The sequence below is a fragment of the Dendropsophus ebraccatus genome, chromosome 2, assembly GCF_027789765.1.
Source record: "Dendropsophus ebraccatus isolate aDenEbr1 chromosome 2, aDenEbr1.pat, whole genome shotgun sequence".
Taxonomy (NCBI): domain Eukaryota; kingdom Metazoa; phylum Chordata; class Amphibia; order Anura; family Hylidae; genus Dendropsophus; species Dendropsophus ebraccatus.
The window spans coordinates 159,370,812-159,392,188 of NC_091455.1; the positions used below are offsets into that span (position 1 = coordinate 159,370,812).

The window sequence follows — 21,377 nt, forward strand, 5'->3', positions numbered from 1 at the left end:
CCACATGCCAGTTTTTGAGCCAACCCCAGGAGTGGATCTGGCAGGTATTATTTTAAAAGGAGAAATGCGTTTGTAAGGTCAGCACTCAGACGAATAGAAAAACATGTCTCCTGGCTCAATTGGCTGTTTTGTGCACGGAGAGACTTCCCCTGGACTCCGGGGTTGCATATACAAGACAGAAGAAGAGATCCTTTCCAGCTCAAATATAGTTGAATGCTTTATTAGATGTGCATATAACACTGACGCGTTTCAGACCCCACTGGGTCCTTAGTCATGGTTTTCTATACATAAAAACATATAGACACACAATAAATAACCATCCCCATAAGTTAGTGACAAAGATGAATTAGACAATACACAAGTTTTTAGTTATATTAAATAACAAAACTACACAAAACATATAAAAGTGTATATACAAATCTTGATACTATTAGTATAACATCAACAATCAGATTCCGGGGCATATATGTAAAAGGTTAACATGACCATGTATGGGTGTATATATAATATAATCCAAAAATCCCATAATGTCCATAAATTATCTCACTGTCATACCATGAACTATGTTAATATTCGTACCGTATTGCTTATATTTAATGCCATAAGCTGCCATACCATGTACTATGCTTACCGTATTCCTTATATTTGTGCCATATGCTGTCATACCATGAGCTATGCTTATATTCATACCATATTAAATTAAAGAGAATTTCTCTAGAAAGATAGACAACTTTGCATATACACTTATGAATGAAAGGAGACTTATTTACCTGCAGTTATATCCTGCTGCATGCATAACATCCAAAATGCGGACAGATAAAGCGATTACTACGAAAAGAACATGAATGTGTAATTACACCCCATCTCTACTAAACATCGAGGTCAATGTAAAAAGCATGAGATTTGCTAATAGATGAACATATGAGTAAAATCATACCTGGGAAAGCATCCTGTCGGGAGTATGTAGTAGACGCCATAAACGCGGCCAGAAACGTCTGGCTATGAAATACAAGGCGCCGCTTTATAAACACATTGTGGAATAGACTTCCGGCACAGGGTAAGTGACAGATGTGCGTTCCATCCTGGAACGCACATCTAAGAGCCTTACTTCCGTCAGTTATCTAATGACATATGTGCGTTCCAGCCTGGGACGCACATCAAGCGCCCACTACAGCAGAGCGCACGGCATAGCAACTGTGATGCAAATAGACAAATAAACAAATAAATTTCTTAAAGACACGGTACCACCATGTGACCAATTGTAGCACATATCCACAGGGGCATTCCAGGTTAGAGCGCACAACAGCAGGGGAATTAAATATTCATTAATTAAGGGCCTCGTGACAATCATCTGTATTGTGCTAAATTATGTAGCATACCCTGGTGCTAGTATATTTTCCCTAGTATTTTGGTATTATTTTAACCATAAGGGTGCATTAACACGTACAGGATCCGCAGCAGATCTGATTGTGGAGATGTGATGCTATGGCCAGTTATTTAGATCAAATCTGCTGCCGATCCACTGCGGATCTGCACCATCAAATCCGCTGCGATATGTATGTGTGAAGCTACCCTTACATCGAATCCACTTCTAGTTTTGGCTTAAAATGTGTAATGGTAGTTTTCTAAAAAAAACTGCCATATGTGACACAATCATTACAGGGACACCACACCACCATATAAACGGCCTGCTCAGCCAATCAGTGGCTGCAGTGGTGTCCTGCCTCAGTCACTGATTAGTTGAGTGGGCAGCTCCAGCAGGGCTGTGATGTCACTGGAACCGGGTGACCAGCAATGCAGCAGCTGCACTGGATCGGGACAGGCAAGAGGCACTTGTTTATTATGTTTGTTGCATCCCCTGCTGCCCAGCATTTTTTATTTTGCCTGGACAACCCCTTTAAAGGATCCGCTGCTAACTTTTTGGAGCCAGATTGTTTTCAGGAAGAGGATCTACACGATATTAGGCCGGTAACTTTATTGTCATGCTGTTTGGTGTTAATATGTTTGTATCATACGTCCATTACAGTAGCTGAAACAACCCCCCTCCCCCATAAAACACTCAATATTCAGGAAAAGTGATTTAGACTACACCTTGGTTACATAAGCCAAACAGCTTTCATGTGAAAATGATCACAAATCATTTAATCTGAACACGTTACATCATTTGCCATTCTAATGAGCATTGGAAGTGTCACCAGGAAGTTACAAAACCGATTTTGTGCTCTTGCAATGGTCCCAGAGTTTCACAGACGTCATCTCTCATTTTTTCTGCTTGCATCAGGAAGGCGTAAATATGAACACAGGGGGACAGAAAGGATTTCCTCTTGTGCTGCTGACACTAAGGATACTGTGCATGAGAATACACAATGCTTCATTACTTGGCCATTCAGACATACAGACAGGCTGAGCTTTTTTTAACTTATAAATGAGATTAAGCAGTTAAAAGCATAGTGCTTAAACTTTAAATACGACCTAATATATAAGATCTGCATAGAGGTGTGTGATTTAAAATTGACATTACAGTGACTGGGGTCTTGAGTAACATCCATTGGCTAAAGCAGCTTAGATTACAAAAAAAAAAAAGACTGGCCAGGTCAGTAAGCAGCAATTCATTGCTGTCAATATAATTAATAAGGTGGAAAAAGACCCATCAAGTTCAACCTACAGAAACCCTACTGTGCTGAAGGCAATAATCCTTATTAGGCAGATGCCAATTGCCCCATGACAGGGAGAAAAATTCCTTCCCGACTCCAATGGCAATCAGAATAATCCCTGGATCAGCGTCCTATCACATGAAATCTAATGTCTATAACTTGTCCATAACCTCCCTTTAACATATTTAATGAATCACCCATGACAGCTTCATGTGACAGAGGATTCCATAGTCTCACTGCTCTTACAGTAAAGAATCCGCGTCTGTGCTGATGGTGACATTTTCTTTCCTCTAGACATAGAGTATGGGTAGATTTCACGGTGAACACTAGGCTAAAGAGTATCACTCAATCCAGGACCCGAGTTTAATGTTTTTCATTTATAATGTAAAGGAAGTTAAAAGGCATTTACTAATGTGGTTACGGCCATTTTGGGTGAAGCTTACAGAGCAAGCTGCCTCACTGATGAAGACTAGGGAAAAAAAAAACAATATGAATGAAGGAAATTTAGGTAGCACTAAATCATTGCCTAATAACAGATTATGCTACTTAATTGTGTTTCTATTTTTCACAATTTTTAAAACTCTGCTGCCAATGAACAGAAACATACTTCTTTACTTCAGTGGTTGAAAACCATACAGACCCAATAGTTCTTACAAGGGAATAGCCATGCTTAATCCTCTGTGAGCTAGGTACTGTACATAACACGCACATTGGCCAGTACAGAAAAGTGACATTTCAACCCCATTGCTCTTTATCAAGCTTGCTTAATAAAGACCCATGGGGTCAAAAAGTCGCATTTCTGTTCCAGATCATGAGAAATAAATCTTCTCTAATAAAACCACAGATGCTGCAGGACTTTTCTATTTATGTCACACGAACATAATAGGTTGGGGTCTGAATGTTAAGACTGTGACTAAACAGGAGAATGAGTTGGGAGAAGACTGTGCACAGTGCTATCTATGTCAGTTCTGTGTTATGTGACCAGGATGGTCGCATATTATAAGTCTATGGAATCGTCTTGACACAGAGCTAGGAGATAAACACACAGCAGTGTGGACATCCCTTTAGTGGTTCTTAGACCCCAACCAGTTAAAGGACAAGTGCCATGAAAAACTTTTTCCCAGTAATTGAAGCACATTACAAAGTTATATAACTCTGTAATATGCTTCAATCACCTATCTGCCTCCCTTCCCTGTCTTTTCCCCCCTCCACCCCCACCAGGAAGTGTCCTGACTCACACAGACCTGATTACTGTCGTCACCGTCACCAAGCACTTCTCTCAGCTCCTTCTCCTGTTACACTAGCCTCCCCCCTCCCCTGCCTTGTCAGGTGACAGGCTTGCTCAGCTCCCATTGGCTGAACAACTGCAAGCCATCACTTGTCACATCTCACTTGCTTATCTTCCCTCAGACTGACTCGGCACATAGGCAGCTCCCCCCTCCCCTCATACCCTCTCTCCTGCTGCCGTGGACTTAGTGAAGGAGTCATGTCACTAGAGAAGATAAGCTGAGCAAGCAGAGTCACCTGACAAGGAGGGGGAGGGGGAGGCTGGTGTAACAGGACCTAGAGCAGCCCTCCTGCTGATGACTCATCCTCACAAGAAGGAGCTGCCTGGTGACGGTGACGACAGTAATTAGGTCTGTGTGAGTCAGGACACTTCCTGGTGGGGGGTGAGGGGGGAAAAGACAGGGAAGGGAGGCAGATAGGTGATTGAAGCACATTACAGAGTTATATAACTTTGTAATGTGCTTCAATTACTGGGAAAAAGTTTTTCATGGCACTTGTCCTTTAAGACTTTTGACATGTCTGTAACATCAAAACTTTTCTCTAAGGACACTTTAACCAGGCTAAAACATGTGGCTGCCGTATCAACTGCTGTGTATCAACTCTAGGAAGATGTCATTATAATTAATTTTTCTATGCTTTTTATAACCTAAATGTGCTGGTTTTGTTATTGACTGCTAAGCAGCTGTAGTAAGTTAAAACGGCCAGTTCAACTGAAAGCAATGTATCTTACTAAAGAAAGTATTGATTTACAAAACACATCAAATTGTTCCCCAGTGGAATGCTTTTTTGCAGTCACAGCAATCTATCAGAGTTTTTCCTAGCATACTAAACATTAGAAAATAAATTCACATAGAATATAGAAAAAAAAGGATTTCCATTAAAAGATGAGGCATGAGGAAAATGGATTTAATACTATTGCTTACAGTGAAAAGTATTATTCTCAAGTCACAGCGCTTTCCATCTTACAGGCATAACTTAAAGTGATACAATAATGGATACTTTAAAGGGGAATTCCAGTGAAAATAAAAAGTTCTCAAATAAACTGCTGTCAGAAAGGTATATAGCTTTGTAAATAACTTCTAATAAGAAAAAAAATCTTAAGTACTTATCAGCTGCTGTATGTCCTACAGGAAGTGGTGTTTTCTTTCCAGTCTGACAGGGTGCTCTCTGCTGCCACCTCTGTCCATGGCAGGAACTGCCCAGAGCAGTAGCAAATCCCCATAGACAATCTCCCCTGCTCTGGACAGTTCTTGACATGGGCAGAAATGGCAGCAGAGAGCACCCTGACAAAGAAAACACCACTTTCCTGTAGGACTGTGTCAGATTGGAGAGAATACACATGCAGGACATACAGCTAATAAGTACTGGAAAACTTGAGAGTTTTAAACTCCTGGCAGCAGTTGATCTGATTCCACTCCAACTCCTATACGTTGAATCATCCACTCTCCTGGAGACTAACAATTCAATGAATTCATTGTGATAAGATGAATTTTACAAGTTTACATAGAAGTTGTATGCAATCATTTTTCTGCATTAAAAGAAAAGTGATGAAACTGTTTAAAAGAGTTGTCAGATTCACTTAAAAAAGTAAAATGACACGTCCATTTGATAAGTGTAGTTGAGCATAGTGCAGGGCACTCTACAACCCTATGCAATCTCTTTCATTAGGTGGAAAGTACATGTGTTAGATTGCTTGTAGAAAATTATAAAATGTTTTTATGAATTTATTTTGTTATACATACAGAAATACTCCCCATATTCACCTAGTGTGGAAGATAGAAGTGATAGTTGATAGCGCCTAACAAAGTTCTTGTTAACTATAAAACGACATGATATATGGTTGTATATCGTGGTGAGATGAAAACGTTGAGAGTCTGTGACTCCTGGACTCGGTATGGATTCTTTAACAATAACTATTAACGCTGGCTCCTTTTACTGTTACATTATTGTCTTTGAACTTGATTCAAAGAGGAGTTTCATCTTTCGGTATAAACTTGCATCTGCCCATCAACTCATGAACAACTGCTATTTATCTCCCATAGATATATAGGGCTATTTACAGATCACAGAGCACTGTATGCAAAGCTTTCATCCCTTCTCCAAGCTCCTGACCTCTGTTTAGCAGAACAGCTCATATAATTGGGAAGGAAACCCAGTCTGAGGTAAGCGAGAAGGTTTACGAGCTCAATCACTTTTGATCTCGTGTATAATCTATATATATGTACCTCAGGAGGTCTTTAATACTGGCTTCCAATGTCTTGCCTAGATTATTGCCCAGGTTTCTTGAAGCTAATAATTTTTTTTTATTTGTACAGATAAACTTCAAGCTGAGCTATGCAGATGTAGCAGAGATGATTTTGGTATTCTGTGTTACCATGGATTTCATTACATACAGCTTTATAAAAGACTCCAAGTATTCCTACTAAAATGATCTATACTTAGAAAACTACTCCAGATGTGTGATAATGCAAAATGTGAAAAATGGCAAACAGGTAAGAGCATCAGCTCTACATCTGTATGTGTGCAGTAGTAACAGATTGCTAAATCTGCTACTATAATGAGATTTATTCATACATTTATGGGCCTAACCACCAACTAAATGAGGCCAAACTTGAAGAATCCACTTGACTTTTGTTCTGAATCTATTTTCTTAGTAAATGGTCCTTTCAGCCTCTATTCAGACCTAGGTTATCCCAGATAAAACACAGCTGCTTTCTTCCAAAAACAGCACCATGTTTGTCCTTAAGTTATGTGGTATTACAACCACATGCTCCATATTCTTCAAAGGAAGTGAGCTAAAATATAACACAAACCGAGAACAAACGTGGTGCTGTAAGAAAGCAACTATGTTCTTTCAAATCCGGGCTAACCTACACTGTCGCCTGTTTACATAGGGTATTGGTAATAAATTTGTTACTGGCTATACCAAAGATGTGCTCATAGAACAATTATTACTTCTAAAGAAGAGTGAATTTACAGTACTGCTTTTTATGTTTTGATCCAGGTCTTAATAAAAACTATTACCTGGGTCAATTATCAGCTGAATAGGTCTTTATGGAAGGGATAAGAAAGGAGCAAATTTACAGTAATAATGAAGAAAATAGCAATCTGCTCATTAGCCTGCTGCCTTCTCCCAGTTTTCCAGGACTGGATCCAGCTTTTCCCAGCACCCAAGGGGGAGCAGCATGGAGCGGCAGTGAGTTAAAAGGCAGCAGCTGATGAGAGGATTGCAGAGATAACAAAGCGCTTCGCTTTGTTATTAATGTAAATTTGCTCATCTCATCACTTTCGTGAAGACTTTTTCAGCTGATAATTAACCCAGGTAATAGAGTCTTTATTTACACCTGGATCAAAACATAAAAAGCAGTTTGAGTCCCCTATCAGCAAAGGATATAAACCACAAAGCAGCTGCTACAGTGATCCCAAACAGAACATTTGCTTTTTTTCTAGACAACGTATTAAAAAAATTATCGACTGCAAGCTTTTTTTTTTTTTTTTTTTCAGAAAAATTGGGAAATCAAGTTAATACATATCTATACCTTAATATACTGTTATAAAAAGAAGGTCAGCATTTTACCATGAGTTGTAAAATGAAGAGAAATTACAATGATGATCGGTTTTAATACCATCAGCCTTTAAAAAAAATTAAGTATACATCAATTTTTTTAACGAACACTGCAGCGTTTCTCATCTTGAAGGATTGTCAGGACTTATATCTTATGCATCTTACCATATGCCCTCCCTTAGCTATGTCACCTTCCACATTGTGATGGACTACAGCATGGTTTTAAACGGCCAAGCTAAAGCAAGACTGCACTAAAGCTATACTGCTCCTCAGAGGATGACATGATCCCAAATGCTCCGCTGTGTGTAGCCGGTAAGCTCAAAACTAAAAAGGGATGTGGAACAGTTGTAACATCTGTTCTCGATAACAAAATCCTTCCAAGTCAGCTCTATGTAACTACAGATAATCCTGAATTCCCATATTGGACATTTGTGGCCACTCTATATGAATTATCACAATGGACACAATACTATAAATATGACTAATTGCTTTAAAAAAGGCGCTGTTTAACATATGGCTAATACATCCATGTCATGTAAACCCAAATGGGGGGAATTAACAATAATGGTTTAAGGAATGAAAAGGAAGCAGTATGATGAACAAAAACTAATAAACTTTTGGTTAGCAAAAAAAAGGGAGTAGACGTTTTTTAAAAATGGCAATACAAATAACTGAAAAATAAAAAGTGATAAAAGTATAGAAAATAAACATTTAAGGGGCAATGTAAAACATTGCAATTCTAAACTCCTATTTCCACAGCCTTCTATGTGGGTGATTCTTCTGATGGCATTTTTATATTGCGCTCTTTACTGCCAAGGGATACAAAGCTTACTATACTTATTGATGTAAGAAGATAGAGCTATGCAGATAAAGAGATTTCAGAAATAACTATTTGAGTCAGGGAGCTGAAAGCTGATGCAATGGGAGGTGAGATGCATACAGAGTACAGCTGCAGAAGATAATATCTGGAGACATTCTTACTGGCTGTAAATGGGTATGCTGCAAAGAAGAAAACAAAGGTATGTCATGCTGGCTGTAAAAAATGGTGCAATGGGGATTACAAAAGATCAATTATAATCACTAAAAGGGTGTAAAAGTATTTGTAAAACTATATTTCTTTTCATTTGTTTTTAGAGGAGAACCAGAGGACAAGCTACTGAATAGATTGCCACAAAAAAACATACAGTACGGATGCTATCTGTACATTTCACCACCAGGTAGGAGATGTTAAACTGTATAAAGGGCCATCATGATCAAAAGCCAACTGTACCATTTTGTACCAAATACTCCCTGCTTTCCATACCACCAATGACCATGTGATGAATGTGGTAGATAAAACAAATGTTATTATACAGTATATGCTATGTACTAAAACTTCACTGTTACAGCTGAGCAAAACTACAGTAAGATTGGATTTGTGAAACACAGAACCCTCAGCACTTGACTCCTGGTGGCTGGAGAAGATGCATGCAGCCCTAGGGCTGCCTGGAAAACATGGCTACAGCCTTAGCTCATCCCTATTCACTATACATAGAAACACTCAGTGTGCTTATCGCTCCCACACCAAGGGAAAGGTAGCAGACTCTTGAGGATTTAGGTTGGGGCTCCAGATGGAGCTTTTGAGCTAAGGCCCAAGATCTTCTCGCTGTATTTATCCTTGATACCTCAAGACATCTTGTCAACGACACAATAAGAAACACTAATGCATAATAATATATTGTATAAGGGAAAATTTTTCATGCCATTCACAAAAAAAAAAAATCAAGTGAAAAGCTGTACAAATGTTTCACATACACCGCCTATGGACATGAGGAATCCAAAAATAAATTGTTCCTATAAATATGGTTATATACAAATGATATTCTCGAATAATAATCCTAACAATCTTATCTCCTCTGTAAAAGACTGTTCAATCTTCATTCCACTCGCTTAACACAACACAACTCAATACTACAAAATACAAAGAGAACGCCTTTAGTCATGTAGTGATAACCAATTTTACAAAGGGTGCATATAAACTTCAGGGAATTTACAAAATACTGTATTGATCTTCAAGTATGTACATAAAATAGTGGTGGACTGTGTTACACAGAAAAATCTATGTGATAATAAATACATTTGTGTTGAAAACGACTAAAAACTGTATCACATAACTGCAGCACCTCGGATTCATAAGCTGAACTGGTTGGACCATATATACAGTATGTTCTTTTCGCTTTACAAACTATATTACTTTGTTATGTTACACATATAGAGAGATGTTTGCTAAACAACGTAAAGATTTTCCACTGGGTACTATCTCTCTGGCTTCCAATAAATACCTAGAAAAAAAAACACATTGCCATGTATTATATAGAACTAGAGTAAAAGCAATGTAGCATCATATAAATCCATGTGTCGAAATCACGGAGTCAATCTAATACACTGTATTGTTTAATAATTGACAGAATATTATAAATATATATAAAATCAATATGATAAAGGAAAAGGATACAGGTTTCAGGGCTAGAACAGCAAAGAACAAAAAATATTGCTGTCATTTCAACAGACTTTGTTTAAATCAACAGTACAAGTGAGTACAGGAAAACTGCTACTTTCTTCTATTATTAGGCTTTGCCACTCCTTGTAACTAGCAGCAAAAAAAGAGATCAGGTTACATGCTGCATATATAACTATGAATAGAGGAAGGAGATATGGGGAGGGGGGGAATGAGTTGGAGAAAACAAAAGCTGTAGAGACCACACAAGAGATTACAGTGAGTAGCAGATCTTACTGTTCTATAATGTCCCCTATGTTGCTGCTTTTAGCGCATGTATAGATAGACAGAAGACCCATAGAGAATGAATGGAGTGCTAGCCCTGCATTCACTGTGTGCGCCACTCATTTCTGGGTACAATTTACCTTTGTTTTCAGGATTAATGGGAGTCCCAGCAGTTTTACCCCTGCAATTAGCATGTTATCCCTATACCATGTATACTGGTACACTTTAATAGAATTGACAAAAAATGTGAGTGTATGTGTGCATTAAGGCCCTATTACACAGAGATTATCTGCCACATCAGACAGACATTTCCCAGAGTAGTAGGGCCAGTGATCAGTAGACAAGCAAGTAAAATTCTCACTTGTTGGCCGATCGCTGACTTTAAATGCTGATTGTCAAAAGATAATCTGCCATGGGCTGCCTGTCTCCCTGTGTAATAAAAGATTTGTGGGCCACAGCTGATTACAGTAAAGAATTGCACGATCATCGCTAGCGCTGCCCTGGCAGCACGATTATCGAATTGTAATTGGCTCTGTAAGCGAGTGTTGATAGCAGAACGGATTTTCCTGGGTCAAAAAGTAGTCATACACAGGAAAATACAGTAGCCTTTAGCCTCAGAGTATCTATATATTTACAGTGTATATATATATATATACACACATACACCCACACACAGTATTTTATAGAGCCCTTAGAGTATAAGCTTCAAAAACATGACTCATACCGTATGCAGAAGACAGGTTTACCCACATCATGTCATGTCTTATCTTAATTTATTAGGAAATTCTTATAATACCATCACAGGTCTGTACAAGCTAATTATGTCAGACTTGTAAAACACAATAATATGAAACAGTTCACAAGATTTAACTGCACAAATAAAGCACTCCAATGTGACAATATTCCCTTCCCTGTGTGACCTGGATCCATTAGAAACAATGCAGACGCGTCACAGAGGGGAAGTGATATCATCACACAGGGGGTAGTGAGCCCACCACCAGTGCATAAAGCTGGGCTGCTGCACGGCAAAAGAATGCTAAGCTCAGGAATTAGGCAGTGTTTCCAAAAAGGGACCATCCCACCGGCAGCCCCGCACTGGTGAAAAACAGTTAATGTAAAAAAAAAATAAAGCAATGTACCTGATGGTTTATTCACTTTAAGTATATTTAAAATAGTGTTCTCAGAAATTGTGCGGGTGTGCTTAGTTTAGGTCCTTTTTTAAATGTGCAGTACATAAGTGAACCACAACAGTATTACTTGCCTTCCATGTTTTCTGGTGTTATGATGGCCCTTACTTTGGTACAGTTTCCTGCTGCCCATACATCCTATAGTGCCGGGAAGGTAGGTTGATTAATAATCACTTTTTACATAAATTATAACTTAAAACAGAGTGAAAATATACTAGGTACTATATAGCAAGATGTCATTGTGCACCAGTAACTAAAGGACATGGCTTCAGATTATGTGATTGGTGTCTGTGTAAGGCAGCATAAAGAGTATAAAGACTAAGGGCCCTTTTACATGGAAAGATTATCTGACAGATTATTTACCAAAGATTTGAAGCCAAAGCCAGGAATGGACTATAAACAGAGATCAGGTAATAAAGGAAAGCCTGAGATTTCTCCTCTTTTCAAATCCATTCCTGGTTTTGGCTTCAAATCTTTGGCAGATAATCTGTCAGATAATCTTTCTGTGTAAAAGGGCCCTAAGGGTACAAACCCACTTGACGTATTTGCTGCGTGAATCAGTCTTAAAAATAAGCAGGCAAAACGCAGGTTGGCTTTATACAATTGTTCTGCGTTAAAATACGCAATTGCGTATTTTTGAAGCGTGAAGCTTGTTGTTAGCAAAGCATCAGTTGTTAACAACCTGTGTGAAAAACGCATGTAGCTTCACGCTTCAAAAATACGCAATTGCGTATTTTAACACAGAACAATTGTATAAAGCCAACCTGCGTTTTGCCTGCTTATTTTTAAGACTGATTCACGCAGCAAATACGTCAAGTGGGTTTGTACCCTAATGGTGTGTTTATACAGGAAGATTTATCTGACAGATGATTGAAGGCAAAGCCAGGAATAGATTTGCAAAGAGGAGAAATCTCAGTCTTTCCTTTATGACCTGTTATCTGTATATAGTCCATTCCTGGCTTTGGCTTCAATGATCTGTCAGATAAATCTCTGTGTAAACACACCATAAGAGAACTTAAGCCTCAAAAGAGGCAAAGTCAGAAAAAATCCTGATTGACAAATCTCTACTGCTGTCATCAGCATTTCTGCATATTAATGTGTGTGCAGATTCATGAAGAAACAGGCCTTGCACAATGCCATTTGCACGCAAGCAAAATTTAGGCATTTGATTCTGCTTTAACAAGTGTTCATAGGTTTCATGAAGTACTGCTAAGTAATCTCATATTAATGATTCTACTGTAAATATGCAAAGAAATAGGTTTCCCAGCGGCTATGTGTTCTACAAAGTACATATAAAAATGACAAAACTATAATAAAAAAAAATACTACTCCTGTGCCTCGCTGCAGTCTACAAGCATTTTGCAAAACAGCAAATGTCCTACATGATAATTATGAAATAATAAATTGCAATTTCACAGTTGAGAACATAAAAGGTCATTGATTGCCAGAAGTCCGAATTCACATTTTCCCCACATTCTTCACAAGCATCCAGGTTTTATGTATTCAGACAATTATATGGCAAATTCTTCAGAGAAAGTCTCCAGCTGGGAGATTTTTGGATGAGTAACAGCTCAATTTGCAGTGCTACTTACTGTGCCATCTGTATTTTTCATGCAAAGCATACAAAGCTAGTGCAGCTATGGAGACAGACACATCACTTCAATGCTATACAATCAAGGCATGGGGGGGGGCGTATATAGTAAGTAGTACTGCTCTACTTATTTGATCTGTATATTCTCAATAGAATGTTAAGATTATAAACAGACAACAGACTATTTCTGTTCTCTGACCTAGTATTTCACTTATGGAATGTGACCTCCACATGTATAAAGTGCCAGCTGATTATAAAACAATGAGAAAAATAGCAGACTGAACCACAGCTTCACACATTGCGGCTGACTACTTCTTTATCTCCTGATATCAGAACTTACACTAGTTTCCAGCCTTGTGTGTTTGTAAACACAATTAAATTACTGAAGACAATGGAATATCATATCCAAAATTCTAGTGATGTCAGTGATAGCGCGTACTGCTACTTGTTCTACAGATCTCTGTGTCTACCTTCTGCAGTGTGCAGTGGCAGACGCACCGATTTCACTGCTGGCCTTTCCTTCAGACATAGCGCATTGATAGCAATGTATATATCTGTATATCACATCACACTTTCTTTATGTTCCACCAGAAGCTTGTATATGAGAAAGTATATGAGAACACTAGTAGTACGTAAGAAAAAGTATGTCTTTCTTACTGAGAGAATAGATTTATGTGTGGTATTATTTTTCTCTCTATTTGCATGTACAGTCTTATAGAAATATGAAGCACAAATAATTATTAAGGATAAGGACAGTGGAAAAGAAAACTCCGGGGAAATTAGAAAACACAGCAGTATGTATTAGTGATACCTCTAGAGCTGTAAGCGAGGGACTACTTTCTATGCAGGTCAGTGTGAGAAGACAGGAAAACTAAGTTCTGGTTACTAGGGAGGCAGAGTTACAAACATCAAGACTGTGATGCAGCCCTGGTAAATACCTGGTAAAAATAACACTGGAGAGCAGTTTTTTCTCCCTAACGCATGGATACAGGCTGTGAGTATTGGAATGAGTCTGAGGTCTTTGGGTAGGGCATTTCAGAGAACTGGTGCAGCATGAGAGAAGTCTTGGAGGCGGGAGTGTGAGGTTCTGATTGGAAGATGTTAGTGTAAGATCATGTAGAGCAGCGGTAGGTGGAGATAAGGGAGGAGCTGTATGGAGGTGTGGGATTGTGTAGAGCTTTATGGGTAAGGCTAATGCTGCGTTTACACGGAGCGATAATTCACCCAATTGTACGATTAACGATTTTGAAGTAACAATTTTTTTTAATAACGATCAGTGTTTAGACAGAACGATATATCGCTTAGGCCTATCTCGCACATAGGTTAAATCAGTGAACGACTGTTTAAACGGAACGATCTGCGAATGTTTTGTGAACAACGATTTAAGAACATGTTGTAAGATCAAAATGAACGATTTCTCGCTCTTTGTTTGATCGTTCGCTGCGTTTACACGTACGATTATCGTTCGAATTTGTTCGATATCGTTATTGCGCAAATTCAAACAATAATCGTTCCGTGTAAACGCAGCATAAGGAGTTTTAAGTGACTGTACCACCAGGCCCAGGCTGAAGCACTGGAGGCGGGCCGACCCACCCTTAGTGGGAAGAAACCCCAGCCCCTCCATGACGTGACTCCATTAGAATCAATGGAACCCTATCATAGAAGGGCTAAGGTTTCCTCCCACTAAGGGTGGGTCGGCCCGCCTCCAGTGCTTCAGCCTGAGCCTGGTGGTACAGTCACTTTAAACTAAATTATGGATTTAATGGACAACCAGTAAAGTGACTTGCACAAGGGGGAGACGTCATTGTAACAGCTGGAGAGGTAGATGAGAGACCATGGAAGCAGTATTTACTGGAGAAAAGGGGGTATAAGAGACAGTTATCAAGGAAAACACAGCACTTCCTGTGTTCTAAATTTTAAAAACACAGGAAGTGCCATGTTTGCCCATTCATCTGCACGCTCACAAAGAAGGCAGTCATTTGATTGATGGATGCATTGAGCCGTGACTCTCTTTACAGGCCAGACTTCATCTCTGCAGTCTCTTTTTTTCAACCAGCACAAGATTTTAAGGCTGCCTTCAGGAGACTGGACCTGGATTTCTGGTAAGTATAGCTTTGTTTTACAGCATGATAAAAAATAATAAATGTATATTGCAAACTTTATTTACATCTACTGTTGATTTAGATATTGAAAATTATAATGACAGGTACACTTCAATGTGTAAGAGAATGGATCCATCATTGGTAGGTGGTTTACATGCTGCAAGTGGCATGAGGGAAAATACACATATTATACAGTGTATGCAAATATAATTGCAGTCTGCATTCTCCCAAGATTTCTCACATGCTTCTTCTACAAAGTCTCTATTGTTTACTCAATCCCTCTACATAAGTAGAACTGTAATTTGCCAATATATGTTGATAGTAGTTTAATAACTAAAAGAAAAGAGAAAGCTAACACTGTCTTATATAAGATGCATTTACACTTCTATGATGCCAGCTTCCATTCAGTCTTTGTAAGATAAGTGTTAGGTGTTTACTTGTTTATTTGTGAGGTTACTTTAGAGATGCAGTAAGTGAGGATAATGGGGGCAATGCCATCCTTTGTGCCCAATTCCTCCTTAAACAGAAAGAGAAATATAAATATGTGCGGGAATCAGGCTGACAATACAAAAAGACTAGTCTGGCAGCAGAGAAAATGAAGCTAACTCCAGCCTGTTACAGTGATAAACTGGAGAAAAACATTCCCCCTTGCAGAATGCAGCTCTTAGGACATCAGGCAGAAGAATACCTAACCATGGCAACCAACCAAATAAGACTTCTGGCACATTCTCAGCAAGTGTTAAGAAACAAATTTAATTCAGAGCACATAATCAAGAAAAGGGCTCTTGAGATCCATAACTGCAGCACACAAATTACACTTATTGTGTGGCCACATGTTTCAAACAGGCTGCGCATTATGATGGATAATTTATAGCCAATACATATATTTGCTTAAATGTGCAGGCTTTTACAAAGTCAAATGAATGAGGACATGGGGATTAGAAATGAACTGGAGGACTGCTCCAGAGGTCTTGTTAAAAAAAAAAAAAGAAAAAACTTTACTGCGAAAATTAATAATCCACTAAACCAAACCACAAAGAAAACATGCTAATACAATCATTGGCAAAATTAATAAATACATAAAAATCTTGTTTCAGTTTGCACCATATTTAAATTGTCTCCTAATAGTCTGTAAGCTCTTGTGAGCAGGGCCCTTACTCCTCATGTACGGCTCCATAATTACATGTGTATCTGTTATGCCTCTTTCTCTATGTATGTACCCTCAGTATTGTAAAGGCTGCAGAATCTATTGGCGATATATAAATAAAAACTATTATTATTATTATTTGCCTTCCTTTTTAGTGCAATTTACAAAAAAAAAAAATATTCATGGACTTTTTTGGGGAAAAAAAAGTAAATCCACATTTTCTTTAAGTACTATATATTACACTGTATATGTTTGTTCTATGGGTAATTACAATTAAAGGGAACCTGTCACCAGAACACGGGCGCAGAGCCCGCCCAACCCCTACCGTTGCAGCACCGGATACTTACCCTTTCCTGCAAGTCTTGGGACGGAGATAACGCCATCGGCAGCCATGCGCGCGCACTGCAGAGATGAGTCCGATGCCCATAGAGAATGACGGCTCCATTCATTCTCTATGGGCATCGGACTCATCTCTGCTAATTAGCATACAGCGCACGCTCAGCTTCGGGCGCCGTGTCCCAGGTGACAGGTTCCCTTTAAGGCAGTATCAAATATCTGGTTTTCCATAGAGTTTTGGTAGCTAAAATATTTAAAACTAATAAGGCTTGTCCTGGAATCTATCAATATTGTAACTTTGGGGTGGTGGCGTCCCGGAGGACATATACTAAAGATACGTGACAGGTATTTCTCTGGGATAGCCACTGTTCTTTAATGTTGGTTTTTCTCTTTTTTTAATAGAATGTATTGTTTTTAATATTGTATTTAATAAAGATTGATTTTCTGGGCTACGTATTTTCAGCTGTTTTTTTCTTTGGAGGTTATTGTCTGTAGAGCTGTAGTAGCAGTACGACTAGATGCACAAATATCTAGATAGGCCTTTGCCATATGATACCAATCATTAATTGATGCATGAGGACAAAAGAGTGGGCACAATATTGTAACTTGGGGGACTACTGTAAATATTTTATAATAACAAAGATATCCATTAATAAATAGGGATGGCTAAGTGTGCCAAAATAGGAACACAGTTGTGGTGTAGTAACTGACTTGGGTATATAGGTAATACTATAACAGCTCAATTACATGCAGAAGCTTGGATGAAGGAAACCTAAAATCTACCACATTTCTTCTACAGGTTTGAAGTACCTAATGCAAGTCAACCACAAAAAGTTGCACCGTTCACTATAGAAGTCAGCACCTTGTTGAAAGACTAACAACTGAAGTCAGCACCCTGCTGTTATTAGGTTTACAGTCCTGGCAGTATATAGATTATCTGAAGAATGCACAGACTTTCTTACTGTATTCGGATAGCAATAATAGCCTTACAAGGTGGTGAAGGGTACAATTTCTTGTACATTCTAACCACCATTATTTCAAGATTGTCTGTAGAAGCAACTTACAACATCAATAGTTGTAAAATAGTCATAAATATTATTTGAAATGAAAAAGAAAAACCGGCATAAAACAACACTACCTTTACCACCTGATTATTAATGTTGGCCTCAAAACCATAGCTGCTGTGCAAGACAAATCAAATAACAAGATGTTTTATTATCATACAACATGCCACAAGGCTAATTGACAGCAAATACGCTGACAGAAGAGCAAAATCTGTTATGCATCTCTCCGCAACCAGCAGCTGTGCAGGTAAAATAGGGATTTGAATGCAATAAATCTTTATCTAGTAAGCAAAAATAAACACTTGAAAGCACTACCATCCATCATACTGCAAGGCACTGGCTGTGTCACAAATAACCATTTTTATTATTATTACTTTTTTGCTTGTGCTAACTGAGACCATATCATGATAGATGGCTTTTATCCTTTTAATTTTTCAGGCAACAATGTACCCAACAGCTTGCAACAATGATTGGAACATGTCACATACACAATGTAACGTATGTGCGGTATAGCTGTGTACCCTCCCTAAGCACTGTAATTTACTGTGGGTCAGACGATTGATAGCAAGTCTGCAGAACAAGAACCCCCCAAAACTTGGAGTGCTTTTTAAAGGGTAGCTTTCGCTACGCCTTATTCCACAGTTCCCAATTCAGATGCGGTTCCGGCCCCCTGCTCCATTGTGTGCAGCGGCGAATTGGGATACGGGTGTGCCTGCATCCCAATTCATCAGAAGTGAAGATCATCAGGCCAGTACTGCAGTACCACCAGCTGGGATGATCTTCTCTGACACTGGCCGTTCTGTGACCCGGCCGGGTCACAGAATGGCCGGTGTCTTACGCCTTGTGAACATGGCCTAGGATGGATTAAACGCAATTTTTTTTTTTTTGCCAGTTTCCTGATTTTTTTTAGAATCTGTTTGTTTGTCACACAACCATGTGAATATAGCCAAAGACTGAACTATAAGAAGTACATCTAAGGTCTGGTTTACATGGCCATTATACAAATATATGATTATATAAAACTTAGACCTATTATGTAAAATTCTATATTGAATATTTTCTGCTTAATTCAGTGTCATGATCATTATTTGTGGCTGTTAATATTACAAGACGGCCTTATCCTATTACAGTGCCACACTGAAATTCAGTAAGCTTTTTAGACTGACACTTTTTTTAAAAAAAATGGCAGACTGCATTGGGAGGTGCTAGATTTTATATAACTGTAGCAATCAGAACTGGGAAAAAAAAACCTATTGTAAGTTCAATGATCAAGAGGTGTGTCCCAATACTTTTTCCCATATACTTTGCAAATGTAAATGAAGACAAATGGAAGGAAAGCCATCTGCAGCCATTTTAGTTCCATTCATTAAATGTCTTCTTTGTATATCATGTTACCTAGTGCTGCCAAAGAGAAAAAAGTAAGAATGGTAACAAGAACTATACAGCTGGTTCAAGATGCAGGCAAGAACACAGAGGCACTTCAAATGTCTTTATCTCAGCATGATTTCTTCACATTTCTCCATATATTCTATGCCCTCTGCATGAACCAGACGTCTAACGGCAACCAAATATAGACTGCACTGCAAAAGTGTTCCCAGCTTTCACACATCATCAAACAAGTGGTAAGGGAGTGAAAGCATGAATTCACTGTTCATACATCAAAGGAAAAGTATATACAGTAAAAGATCAATATATGAGAGATGTACATCTATTCAGTATATAGAACCCCAGGGTCTCTCAAACATGCTACTTTTAGACACATTTACACAGATTCTAAAAGTTTTAATGCTATTAAAACAAGTGACTTGCTAATAATATTGTTTTTATAATATAATAATGAACCTTGTGCATTTAAAGGAAAAAATCCTCAGAGGTACAAAAACTGCAGGCAGGGAGGTGGAGGTAGGAAAATAATGAGCAACTGAACTCACCTGTCCTCATGCCTCTGGGTCACTGATCCCGGGTCCCGTTCAGTCATCTTCAGCTGGAAACCGGATACGTCACATACCAGACTTCTACAGCTGAAATGTTGACAGCCTGCTCAGCCAGTCAGTGACTGGGATGGTGTCCTGCCAAAGTCACTGATTGGCTGGGCCGGCAATCACTCAGCCGGGGATGTGACGCTGCAGCTAGCAGAGCTGCAAGTCATCTGCTGATGTGAACTGGACCCAGGAGCAGCGCATCAGAGGCATGAGGACGGGTGAGTACAGTTGTTATTATTTTTCTGTCCCCACCAGCCTGAAGTTTTTGTACTTCTGTGGGACTTCTCCCTGCAATATTGTTTTTCATTATCATTATTTTATCAAGGCAATTCCAGGTCAAGTCTTCTCCCACCAGAATGTCCTATTGTCTTCTGACTGTGCCTTCAAGCCTTCGAATGGGCGCTGTCATTGACTTAAAAAAAACTTTTGATATCAACAAGCCAGAAGTCCACAAGCAGCACATTCACTCTCCACTCCATGTTACCTAGACTTCCAATGTAACTTACCCTACCATGACCACCTGTCATATCAAAAAGCTATTTATTGTAAGTAATTATATAGACAAACTAGATCCCCTTACTTAACCCCCTATCAAAATACATAAACACTCAAGAAACTAGTCCACACTGTCAGCACATGATGAGAGTATTCACAGTGTATCCTACATCAGGTATCACTCCCCTATACATCACATATGTACCTGTATGCCGTCTCTGCAAATGCTAAGCCCATACTACACATATCACCTGTGTATATTACCTGATGTACACATGCTGACTGCTCCAGACTGCTATGGACTTCCAATGTAAGTCTATGGGGCCATCTAGGTCTCAGCAGTTCTACTAATCGGTTGGGGGCTGAACGCTCAGACCCCGAGCAATGAAAACTTTTATGTCTCTGTGACATATTTTTTTTTTTAAATGACTGGTACTCGTGAAACAATGTGCTCATGATTTCTGTAAATAAGTCCAACCATCTTCTTGTTACATTCCCTTCAAACCTTTTGGTTTAAGTTGTTTAGTTTTTAAAGCTTCACTTAATCTGGACATTTTTGCTTTTTTCTCTCTGAAATTTATTACACTTTTATGTAGGATAGGTTTATTGGAAAACCTGGTTCTTGATGGAGGAAAGCTATGAAGTAGGAATAGGAGTTAAATGGATTTTTCCATGAGGCAAAGTTGGTAAATTAGATGTGTACTATATACACTATTTAAATTTGGACACAGAAAAAAAAGGACAAAATTGGTCAGCTCTCCTAGAACACCGTTCACACTAGGCAGGAGCACGTTGCTATGGCTGAAATTGCAAACACACAAAAACACAGAAAAATGCAACAGCTCACCGCTGTTGTGGGAGTTTTTTTTAGCAGTTGGGGAGGCTGCTATTAACTATTTTCATGTCTATGGTGGGTCTGTATCTTGCTGTTGCGGTGAGCTGTTGCATTTTTCTGTGTTTTTACTATTTAAATTTGGGTACAAATGTGTAGTTTTTAGGAGAAATTACCTATATATCACTGTGCTGTTCTTCTGCCCCAGTAGATCTGATCTAGTCAAACCTGTGCCCTGTTGCTTAATGGGACACAATGGTTCCAGCCAAGTGCAACCTAAAAGCTCAGCAGTATCATAAATGGTGTCATAGTTGGGGAGGGGCTGTTTCAAGTTAGGCTTTTGTTCCCAAATAGATAACAAATAAAAATAATGT

The 21,377-nt window shown here is 38.8% G+C and overlaps 1 protein-coding gene across 2 annotated transcripts in view; it reads right to left on the reverse strand.

The window, feature by feature from the left end:
- Window positions 1-21,377, reverse strand: part of ANO10 (anoctamin 10) — a 168,781-nt gene that overhangs the window by 19,378 nt on the left and 128,026 nt on the right. Inside the window, exon 13 of one of the 2 annotated variants that reach the window (XM_069958599.1) lies at window positions 810-828. The exons of the other annotated variant lie outside the window; for it this stretch is intronic. Within the exon in view, the coding sequence (XP_069814700.1) occupies window positions 826-828 (3 nt within the window). The 3' untranslated portion in view covers window positions 810-825. Of the gene's footprint in view, window positions 1-809; window positions 829-21,377 lie in introns of those variants that run through there. 2 annotated transcript variants of the gene reach the window in all.